This window comes from Bubalus bubalis, chromosome 14 (genome assembly GCF_019923935.1).
Source record: "Bubalus bubalis isolate 160015118507 breed Murrah chromosome 14, NDDB_SH_1, whole genome shotgun sequence".
Classification (NCBI taxonomy): Eukaryota; Metazoa; Chordata; class Mammalia; order Artiodactyla; family Bovidae; genus Bubalus; species Bubalus bubalis.
The window spans coordinates 66,301,286-66,313,676 of record NC_059170.1 but is presented as its reverse complement, the minus strand read 5'-3'; the positions used below and the strand labels follow the sequence as shown (position 1 = coordinate 66,313,676).

The window sequence follows — 12,391 nt, the reverse complement described above, 5'->3', positions numbered from 1 at the left end:
CTTTGCATTGGCAAGTAATTGTCTATAAAGGATGCAGAAATAAATAAGAGCAGCATTAAAGGACACAGAAAATATATCAGTAATATTAATAAGTATTAAAGTTAGATCCAAGGAAAAGGAAAAACATAAAGTTACTTGCGTTGTGTGATAGGAAACTATACCAGTGTTTTTGCACCTGTCCTTTTCCATAAGAACTAACTTTTATGGCAATACGACCTATCTGGGAGGTATTCCTTCAGTCCTTCTAAGAAAGAAATCCATTTGAATACCCAAGATATTAGCTTTTTGAGGACGTCCTATTCATAGGCCATGCATTATTAGAAACACCTGATATGTCCTAAAGCCATTTTTATCCCCACAGTCATTCTGGGAGATGGGTACAGGAAGAAATGGAGCACACAAAGGCTGAGGAACGGGCCCAGGCCCACTCAGCATGTCACCAACAGACCCAGAATTCAAACCCAGGAAGTCTGGCTTCAACACGGCTCTTCCAAAATATGCTGAGAAAGTAATATTGAAAAGCCTTTTTAAGTAATACGATAGCAAATGAATCTATAGTATTATTTTAGGTCTAGCTATAGCTGTAAATAATGATTTCTAAATCTTAAAACATGTTTCTCAAAAATTAAAGATTTCAGAGGTAGACAAGCCTGCAAATCTACTGTCAATAAAGTTTTGTTTTCTGTAAAGAAATTCATCAATAGGCCTTCATTCACCCATTCTGCTGTTTCTTCATGCATCTGACATACATGTATTGAGCACACAATATGTGTTAATGACACGCATAGTAAAGGAAGCACGGGTTCTGTCATTTAGCTCTTTATCATGCAAAAGGAATAATTTGTGAAAGACTGCTAATAATGTTTTTCTATTGAATATAAACAAAATCTTCCCTTTTCCCTGGAATCTATAAACAACTATGAAGTTAATATGATGTGATATTTCAGAGCACCTTACAAAATCATAGCTACTCACCATGTTACTATCAACTAGAATCATCAAGGAATGACCATATCCTATTCAGTATAGCCTAAGTGTGTGTAAATTCACAATTATGTAATTTTTGAAAATCTACTTAAGCAATCATCTGCATATTCCATTACATAGGAATATTATACTTCAAAACCAATGAACAAGCCCTTACCATAAAACTATACATGAACAGAAGTATTATGTACAATTAGTTTAATGTAATAGTTTAAAGATAATGGCATACAATCAATAAGCTTTCTAGTATTGGAAATGCAAACAAGACTAAACTAAATAAACATGCCCTCTGCTGGCTCATTTCCAATAGCATGCTGCTGCTGCTGCTAAGTCGCTTCAGTCGTGTCCAACTCTGTGCGACCCCATAGACGGCAGCCCACCAGGCTCCCCCGTCCCTGGGATTCTCCAGGCAAGAACACTGGAGTGGGTTGCCATTTCCTTCTCCCATGCATGAAAGTGAAAAGTGAAAGTGAAGTCACTCAGTTGTGTCTGACTCCTAGCGACCCCATGGACTGCAGCCTACCAGGCTCCTCCATCCATGGGATTTACCAGGCAAGAATACTGGAGTGGGGTGCCATTGCCTTCTCCCTCCAACAGCATACATACTCTAGAAGCTCCCTTCTTAACATAAAACAAGAAACACCTGTGAACTCCACATTCCTCTTCAGTTACCATCCAGTTCTTCATTGCCTGTCCCAATAACATTCCCTACTGAATGTTTACATGTATTCATTACAGTCCAGCTTCCAAGGGGACTATTTACTGAAATGACTTCCGGCCAAAGGCACTGGTCCTCACCTTAACCAGTGTTCGTCCACTAGAGTGGAGCAATCTCTTGTCTTGGCCTGAGCACTGTATAATGCTGCTCTATTTCCAGAAGAAGTATTCAGTGCTAACATTTCTTCCCCTACAAACAAGGAATCTGGAGAATGTACCTGCCATCACCCTGATCCACTTCCCTTAAAATGCCATCACCATTCGCGTGCAGCAGGCCACCGGTCAGTGACTCGGTCTTTTCAAGTATCGGTGCAATCGCACGTTCTTCCAGCATCCATGTGTCAGCGTGCTTTTCCTTCACTCCCTCCCTGTGCACACCAGAATCGCTACTTTAAAAAGTCCAAAAAAAGCCAACGTTTTCAAATAATTCCACTAATAAAGAATAAAAAACCAATTCTTGTAAAATCCCAACTCTTACCCATCTTAAGTCATTGATTAATTCACAAAACAGTATAGAGTACCAACCATATGCAAGAAAACAAATTCTTCTTTCAAACACAGATATGATTATGATACAATATGATATATAAAAGTTGACATATGAAAGTGGTAAGTGAAATAAGGAAGGATTTGCAGAAGAAGTGAAGAGAGGAGGTCATGAGAAACAGAAAAGGGAGAAAATCATTCTACTTGGAGATTCGAGTGTGAGCACAAACATCAGGCACAGGGCCTCTGGGTTGTTTCCGAGGAACCTGGAAGGAACAGCACAAAATACATGGAAGAAAGGAGAGAGATGCATCTGGAAAGACACTGAGAAGAACCTCAAGGGCTACACTGCAAACCTGGAGTCCCCTGGCTAAGCGCCTTGACTCTTAGACATGGGAGCCATAAGTAGATTTACACTATATTTTTTATTTTGCTACTAAATATAATAATGGTGAATTTAGGGACTTCCCTGGTGGTCCAGTGCTTAGGAGTCCACCTGCCAATAAAGGGGGCAGGCATTCCAGTCCTAGTCAGGGGAGATCCCGCATGCCATGGGGCAACTAAACCGTGCTCCACGGCTACTGAGGCCAGCACCCCAGAGCCCTCGCTCAGCATCAAGAGAAGCCACCACACTGAGAAGCCCACGCACTGCGGCGGCAAAGACCCAGGGCAGCCAAAAATAAATGAAAAAGAGAATTCACAGAAAAAAGCCACACTTAATTTAAGTGGTATTTTAAGTGACATGAGGCACATATACCATGAAAGAAGAAACCAAGGAAATATTTGGCCAGGGGAGGAGAGCTCACTTTTAAACCACCCGCATGATGCGGCGACGGCAGCTTCACGGCTGAAAGACCGACGCCTCATGGGCTCTCCATCCACCAACAGCAATCTGGCCTCCTCCATGGACACACTCAAAGTGCTAGGAGAGAAAAGCCTGCCAGCCAAGGGACTCTTTCCAGAAAAGCTGTCTTTCAGAAATGAAAGAGAAATAAAAACTGTCCCAGACAAAGCAAACCTGATGGAGTTCATCACCACTAGTCCCGCCTCATGAGAAATGCTGAGAGAAGTCCTCAGACTGAAATGAAAGGACGTTCATTAGTGACAAAACACATTTAAATACACAACACACTGACTAAGGCAAATATGCAGTCAAATCCAGAATACTCTAATATGTAACATGGTGGTATGTTAACAAAGGAACTCTAGTAATAAGGCTAAAGGACAAGAGTATTAAAAATAACCATATCTCTAGTAAAATATAAAATCTGTACATCACAAACATTAGCTCAAGTTAGAAATTATTTTATAGGAACATAAGAAGGGACGTGCTGTTAAATATTGATATAGGATTACCTATCAGAGCCCTCATTCTGCATAGCAGGAAACTCCTGGTTGCTGTTTCCTCCATGCTTTCTCTGCAGAAACAATCCACTCTCATCAGCAGCATCGCATACGTTCTCTGATACTTCCACTTCACTGCTTTTGTGCTTCTTTTCTTCAACCTTTAATGGAAGTTTGACACTAAGAATAATTGCTGTGTATTGATTATAAAGATATTTCAAATTTTATTATTTGACTCAGTGCTCACCCTGAATTTAAGTGATAAAAATATTTTTGTGTTTATTTTATCACCTACAAGTCACTGAAATTTTTGTAAAATCTCTCCTTTCTGTTTGAGGAAAAGAAATAAAATTCCCAAAATTTCAAAAATGGCTTTCTTAATAAGATGCAATTATTCATATTCAGTCTTCCCCATCTGACTGGCAGAGACAGAGAAATAAAAAGGCAAAGACACAAAATCTGTCCTCTTTGGTCTTTACCACTTGGATTTTCCATTAAACAGCTGGATGTAGAGGATGTGACACTTTCACGCCTCAGAAAGGAAACATTCTTCTCTCTGCACTAAAGCTATTCTTTCCCCTCTGCCTTTTACAATTCTTTTTTCACTTGGATCCGGGAGATAGCAAAAAAGTGACAGTGTTCACTACATTAAATTAACCAGAGTTTACCAAAACACAAGGAGCAGAATGAAACTGAGGAGTTGTTAGTTAGTGTGGAATTCTGGAATATAAGTAATGCTTCCCAATTCCACATTCAATAACCATCAAACCTTACAGGTAGAGGGTATAGAAATAATTACCTAGCATTGCCCCGCTATTTACCAAAAACAGCAATAAAATCAAAAAATGTTCAAGGTTTTGTTTAAGGCCCCTAAACTGGCACTCCCTAGCATTTTATGGCACCAAAAGAGATGATACAATTCTGGAACGTTGAATGTTATATATTACCAAATGAATTCATCAGATTCATCAGATAAGTTAAAAGCGTGACTTTGGCACAGTAACTCAATGCCTTAGTTGGGGGTAGGGCTCATCTCCTTTTTTTTTTTTTTTTTAAACGGGAGAATACATAGAGTTTTTTTGATTCTTTTTTGTGTCTTTTTGTCTGTTGTTCAAACTCAGTCAAAGCACCTCTTACACAAAAGAGCAAACAAACAATTTAAAAAACCTATTACTGAAGAAAGAAAAATCTCACAGCATCTCAGAACTCAGTCTTCTCCTTTGTAGATAAACACTTTTTTTTTCTTTTTTGCTCAGGGTTTATACTACCTATGGGCTTCCCTGGTGGCTCAAATATTAAAGAATCCACCTTCAATGTGGAAGAGCTGAGTTCGATCCCTGGGTTAGGAAGATCCCCTGGAGAAGGGAACAGCTAGCCAATCTGGTATTCTTTCTGGCCTGGGGAATTCCATGGACAAAGGAGCCTGGCAGACTACAGTCCAAGGGTTCGCAAAGAGTTGGACCTGACTGGGCAACTTTCACACACACACATACACACACACACTATCTGTGTAACAAAATCACACATGTCAAAACTTTCTACATTTTAGTAAACATAATGGAAAGGTCTGTCTCAAAAGAAACATCTGAGAGTACTGATTAAAGCATATGTGGGAGCCCATGTATTTGTTATTAAAAAGATCCTGAAGCAGCCATGCTGGAAATCTAAGTGCCCAGCAATTGTGGAAAGCAGAGAAGATCACATATTCAACCACAATGAAGAGATTAGAGGGAACACATGTTCATGTCCCATCTCTCAGTCAGTGCTTTCTTCTCATTCTATGGAAATATAACTTATATTTAACCCAACAGAGTTAAAGGGGAAAAAAGACGCAAAACCCTATCTGATTATTCTTCTTAAGCAATTTCCTTGGTGCTTCTTCTGGCTCAGAAGACCACATGGTACATAGCTAAATGAGTTTCCCAGTCCATATGAAGACTGATGGAGAAAAATTAGATATTAGAACTGATTGAAGGACAAAAGCCATGAAAATAGTTTCCTGAATTCCTGTTATTGAGATAATAATCGATTTCTACACAATTACCTCTTTGGATGACCCCGCTTTATTCATAAGTGGAAAATCAAAATGGACCACATCATCAAGAAAGAGAAAAACCAAAACAAGAATAAATGAGCCTGCACCTCTTTTGGAAGTTGAATTTTCTCTTTTTCCAGAGCCAGCAACTCTACTTGTAACATGTCTATTTCCTTCTTAAACCTCTGCATATCCTTCTCTAATTCTTCACTTACATACATTTCAGATGCGCCATGACTATTAGGTGGAGAAGAATTCCCATTTTCTAATTCGGGTTCCATGGTTTTACTGTCACTGGCACTGCAATTATCCGCATGCAGTGGCTTCTGGAACCAGTCCTGTATTGCTTTATTCTTCAAATCAGCATTCTAACAACAGCAAGGGGAACATGAATTTTTATTTGAATTATATGTTTCATCTTACCAGAGTAGACAAGCCACAGACTAGACTGACATGCCTGTCCCGTGTCTAATTTCTGATTAGTGGGATCTTGCCTCATATTTTGTGACATTTGCATATCAATCTCTTGGTCTTTCACTTCGAATGTAACTACCAGCTCCCCTACTTTTTTATTTTCTGTATCATTATAAAAACTCTCCTCAATTTTCATAAACACATGTTCAATGTCTAGTTGATAATTTTCAAAGTCTACTTTATTTTCAGGGAAACAAAGCTTTGAAGATGACCAACAAGTCTATCCAAGGGACCCAGAGTTTACAGACCACAGAAAAACATTTTTAAGACTGGGTTCTTTTTGTTCAGGAAATGCTTGGAATTCTAGAGAGACAAATACTCCAAATGCATCTTTTTCCTCACAATCAGGTATATTATTTGTGAGATTAGGAGATATTTCCTTTTGGTTTGCTCCTTCTTTAGGGTTATCATGTAGTGGATCTTCCTCAGGAGAAACGGTAATTTGGTATTCCTCACAAAATTTCACTGAACTTCTGCTTTAACTCGTTTGTGATGGGTTTTAACTTATCTTTCCATTCTAATTTGCCTTGTTTGATACACATTTTCTCATACAGTACTACACCAGATATTGAAATTTACAGTTTTACATACCTGTGCATGGTCATTCTCATCTTCATCAAGTTTTTCTTGTTCTTCCTCTGTTATCAGTTTCAAGTCTAGTTCTCTTGACAGATCTGCATGTTTAGTTAAAATTACTTAGAATGTTTAGATAAAAGACATAATCCTCATTTAAACATAGATCTAAAACATTGTATGAGATGACAGATTAAATCAATCTTAATCTTCAGCTGAATATTTACTTCTTTAAGAACTACTTCCAATGACCTAAAAACTTCAGCAAACCATTTGGGATATACCAGATGTCACCAGGTTACAGGCACACAAACAGCTCAAAGATTCAGTCACAGATGGACCCAAACATCGGTGAACAAAACAATCAGAAACCAAACAAAATACAGGACAGACATACAAAGTCACCATACATTCTCTTCTCTACTTCATAACAGACCTTTTTAACAATGTGCCAAGCATCAACTGCAACATTATTCTTGGTTTACAAAATTCCTCTTACTTTTTAGCTTTTATCAGTTCCTTCATCTGAAATGCTTCCCTCTACTCTTCCAACAAATTACTTTTCATCTTTTAAGGCTCAACCTGCTTTGTGAAGTTGTCTTTGATTACTGCCATCTTTCCCCTGATAAAGAGGTACACCTTTACTTGTAGCTCCCTTAGTACTTTAAAGATTTTTCTAGTGTGTCTTTCTAGATTTTCCTAAGTGATAGCTATAGATCTGAACTGTAAATTATTTCTTTACATGTCTATCCTCTTGGCTCCTAGACTGCAGAGGACAAGCTCTTAAAAGTCACCTCGGTATATATAGCGTTTTTTTTGTTTTGTTTTGTTTTGTTTAATTGAAGGATGACTGCTTTACAGAATTTTGTTGTTTTCTGTTAAAGCTCAAAATGAATCAGCCATAGGTACACATATATTGCCCCTTTTGAACCTCCTTCTCATCTCCCTCCCAATCCCACCCCTCTAGGTTGATACAGAGCCCCAGTGTCTCTTATTCAATAATTATTTCTTGGGTTTCTGCTTAGTACTAGACACTGGAGTTTAATGAAAAATATAGAAAAAGGTGTCAGGGATGGCTTTTCTAGAGATAATGCCTGAGTGCAGACTTTCACAGTTCAAGGGAAGAGAGGGCAGGAGAGGGAGAGCATTTCAGGCTGTACCAAGATGGGGAGAGAAGCACACACACCACAGGGTAGATATCTGTCCAAAGTGAAGGGATGGGACTGACGAAGGTCATGGCATCCAGCCTCATCACTTCGTGGCAAGGAGATGGGGAAACAATAAGAACAGAAACAGACTTTATTTTCTTGGGCTCCAAAATCAATGCAGATGGTGACTGCAGTCATGAAATTAAAGGACACCTGCTCCTTGGAAGAAAAGCTATGACAAACTTAGCGTATTAAAAAGCAAAGACGTTACTTTGCTGACAAAGGTCCATCTAGTCAAAGCAAAGGCTTTTCCAGTAGTCATGTATGGATATGAGAGTTGGACCAAAAAGAAGATTGAGCACCGAAGAATTGATGCTTTTCAACTGTGATGTTCAAAAAGACTCATGACAGTCCCTTGGACTGCAGGGAGATCCAACCAGTCAATCCTAAACAAAACCAGTTCTGAACATTCATTGGAAAGACTGACGCTGGCACTGAAGCTCCAGTACTTTGGCCACCGGATTCGAAGAGCTGACTCATTAGAAAAGACCCTGATGCTGGGAAAGGTTGAAGTCAGGAGGAGAAGGGAGTGACAGAGGATGAGATGGTTGGATGGCATCACCGACTCCATGAACGTGAGTTGAGCAAGCACTGGGAGATGGTGAAGGACAGGGAAGCCTGGTGTGCTGCGGTCCATGGGGCCTCATAGAATCAGACAGGACTGAGCAACTGAACAACAACAGGGACAAGTGACGAGGGCGCCAGCAGCAGTTCGGAATTCTAGAGCAAGGGACTGAAAGGGCTAGAGACAGAGGGTCAGGCAGAAGTCAGACTGTGAGAGCATCAGTGGTGCTTTAAGAGGTCTAGACATTGATGTGACTCAGAGTGCCTCGTGGTCACGTGTGCTTTTGAGATTGGGGACTCCAAACACCACGGAGGGAGGAATCTGAAGGGCATACGGATAACCGGAGGAAGACGAATCTGAAGGCATTAATACTGGGAATAACAAGGTGATGCAGGCTTGAACTGAGGGAGTGTTTACAGAAATATTTAGGATATAAAACTTTCAGGATACAGTATAGAATAAATCTTTAAGAAACCAATAAATGTACAATGTAGGCATTTTATTTGAATTTGTTTTTCCTGGACCTACCAAGCTCACAGAGAAACAAGAGCAAACGACTTAGTTGTATAGATTAAAAGAAAAAATACAAAACACGTTGAGTTTAGAGCTTGTAGTCACTATTCTAGGAGATAACTGAGAATATTCTGTAAATGCAAGGTGAGGATAGAAAAGAAAAAAGTACAGGGGTGAAAAAAGAAACAGTGGATGATTTCTTACCATAGTCCTGACCGTATGACTGATTAAGGGCGTTAAATTAATTAGTATTTATGGACAACACATTATTAGACATGGTTACTCAATAGACTGGGAATCCTAGTAGAATCAGAATTGACTTTCTATATACTGCTTTTAAGTGATACAGCACTCCTTTATACCAACCTCCCTTGTGAACTCTTCAGTTCAGCTCAGCTCAGTCGCTCAGTCGTGTCCAACTCTTTGCAACCCCATGAATTGCAGCACACCAGCCCTCCCTGTCCATCACCATCTCCACAAACTCACGTCCATCGAGTCGGTGATGCCACCCAGCCATCTCATCCTCTGTCATCCCCTTTTCCTCCTGCCCCCAAATCCCTCCCAGCATCAGAGTCTTTTCCAATGACTCAACTCTTTGCATGAGGTGGCCAAAGTACTGGAGTTTCAGCTTTAGCATCATTCCTTCCAAAGAACACCCAGGGCTGATCTCCTTTAGAATGGACTGGTTGGATCTCCTTTCAGTCCAAGGGACTCTCAAGAGTCTTCTCCAACACCACAGTTCAAAAAACATCAATTCTTCAGTGCTCAGCTTTCTTCACAGTCCAACTCTCACATCCATACATGACCACTGGAAAAACCATAGCCTTGACTAAACGGACCTTTGTTGGCAAAGTAATGTCTCTGCTTTTCAATATGCTATCTAGGTTGGTCATAACTTTTCTTCCAAGGAGTAAGCATCTTTTAATTCATTACAAATACTAAAACAAGACACAGCTGAGAAGGAGGTACTATGTAGCAAATTTCCCATGACTCCCATTCCCACTGAGAAAGCCAATTCTAAAAAATACAAAATCACAGAAAACACAAGAAATATTTTAGTATTTGGTATCAGAGTTGCTTTTGCAGTTATACTGAATATAATCATAACTAATACTTATGAATTACATTGCTACAAAGTCCCGTTTTGAGAAGACAGTCTCTAGATGGCTACCTAGTTTCGCAACTAGTCCCAGAGTTCTAAACATAATCCTGCTACCCGCTCCCAGGTGTATGCTAAATTCTAGCCTAAACGAACTTACATTTTCCTAACTCTCTTTGTTATTGATTGTATTACTATGGTCAGAGGGAGAATGCAAACACCTTGCTAAGAGGTATTGATTGGCTGTAGATTGCATAAAAGGAGTCAGCACAAGGTAGACTTTGCCACAGAATCTAATTTGGACCCATCAGAATGATGGTAAGGCTGTGCCCAGGTGGCCCACAGCTGAGTGCTCTGGGCTTCTGCATTGCATTCTTCGCTTCCTCTGTTTCCTGGCAGATCCGACTTGCATAGCTGACGGAGCGAGTAATCCCCTACCGGGAACACCGCTGCAGTCTTCATCTTCATTTTATCTATTACAGTCTTCTGTCCAAATTCTGTGGATGTTGACTGATTTTTGGTCATAGAATGGGACACCAACGCACACTGACTATCAACTTTCAAATGCCTGGCTCTTTGACAAGTCTCATTCAGTTCAGTTCAGTTCAGTTCAGTCGCTCAGTCGTGTCCGACTCTTTGCAACCCCATGAATCGCAGCACGCCAGGCCTCCCTGTCCATCACCAACTCCCGGAGTTCACCCAGACTCACATCCATCAAGTCAGTGATGCCATCCAGTCATCTCATCCTCTGTCGTCCCTTTCTCCTCCTGCCTCCGATCCCTCCCAGCATCAGAGTCTTTTCCAATGACTCAACTCTTCGCATGAGGTGGCCAAAGTACTGGAGTTTCAGCTTTAGCATCATTCCTTCCAAAGAAATCCCATGGCTGATCGCCTTCAGAATGGACTGGTTGGATCTCCTTGCAGTCCAAGGGACTCTCAAGAGTCTTCTCCAACACCACAGTTCAAAAGCATCAATTCTTCGGCGCTCAGCTTTCTTCACAGTCCAACTCTCACATCCATACATGACCACAGGAAAAACAAGTCTCATTATTGAGGCTCAAAGCAGCAGAAGCCCAATTTGAAAAATGTGAAAACAAAGTCTCCATTTATTAGAATGTGAGAATACAACTCTGACTAGCTTGTACAAAGTCTTTCTTCAGAGAATCAGTTCCATGCACTCCTCTCCCCTGAAACTCACTAGTCCTTCACAGCTTACAGTATCTCACATGTCACCGTCATTCATGAAGAGATGTAAACTAGTGTGTCTCATTTCTTCTACTTTTTAATTGCCTAGTATTACTGATTTTGATTCACTCAACTTCTATTACAAATTCTGTATTCCATAAGAACTTTACCAATAATTATTTTTTCAACATCAGTTCAGTTCAGTTCAGTTGCTCAGTCATATCCGACTCTTTGCGACCTCATGAACTGCAGCACACCAGGCCTCCCTGTACATCACCAACTCCTGGAGTCTACCCAAACTCATGTCCATTGTGTCAGTGATGCCATCCAACCATCTCATCCTCTGTCGTCCCCTTCTCCTCCTGCCCTCAATCTTTCCCAACATCACGGTCTTTTCAAATGAGTCAGCTCTTCACATCAGGTGGCCAAAATATTGGAGTTACAGCTTCAACATCAGTCTTTCCAATGAACACCCAGGACTGATTTCCTTTAGGATGGACTGGTTGGATCTCCTTGCAGTCCACGGGACTCTCAAGAGTCTTCTCCAACACTACAGTTCAAAAGCATCAATTCTTCTGCGTTCAGCTTTCTTTATAGTCCAATAGTCACATCCATACATGACTATTTTTCAACATACTAATACATTATTAAGAAAATTATATCTACCTTATTTTACACTTAATTATGCCTTATAATACTGTGTGCTCTAGAGACCATAGTTTTAAAAACACTTTAATGAATCCTACTACTTTAATTAATGTTACAAACCTAGACAACATTAAAAAGCAAAGACATCACTTTGCTGACAAAGGTCCATACAGCCAAAGCCATGGTTTCTTCATTAGTCATGTACAGATGTGAGAGTTGGACCATAAAGAAGGCTGAGTGCTGAAGAATTGATGCTTTCAAAGAGTGGTCTAGAGAAGACATCTGAGAGTCCCTTGGACAGCAAAGAGACCAAACCAGTCAATCTTAAGAGAAATCAATGCTGAATATTCACTAGAAGGACTGATGCTGAAATTAAAGCTAAAATACTTTGGGCACCTGATGTGAAGAGCTGAATCACTGGAAAAGACCCTGATGCTGGGAAAGATTGAGGGCAGGAGGAGAAGGGGATGGCAGAGGATGAGATGGTGGGATAGAATCGCTGATGCAATGGATATGAACTCAGGCAAACTCCAGGAGACGATGAGGCACAGGGAGGC

At 40.3% G+C, this 12,391-nt stretch overlaps 1 protein-coding gene across 3 annotated transcripts in view; it reads right to left on the bottom strand.

Annotated features, from left to right (window-relative positions):
- Positions 1-12,391, bottom strand: part of LOC102411496 (ankyrin repeat domain-containing protein 26) — a 78,860-nt gene that overhangs the window by 28,260 nt on the left and 38,209 nt on the right. For all 3 annotated transcript variants that reach the window (XM_045162720.1, XM_045162719.1, XM_045162718.1), the window contains exons 14-18: positions 6,635-6,717; positions 5,785-5,937; positions 3,547-3,695; positions 3,209-3,268; positions 1,923-2,090 (exon numbers count right to left, since the gene is read on the bottom strand). In XM_045162720.1, the coding sequence (XP_045018655.1) occupies positions 1,923-2,090; positions 3,209-3,268; positions 3,547-3,695; positions 5,785-5,937; positions 6,635-6,717 (613 nt within the window). The remainder of the gene's footprint in view (positions 1-1,922; positions 2,091-3,208; positions 3,269-3,546; positions 3,696-5,784; positions 5,938-6,634; positions 6,718-12,391) is intronic.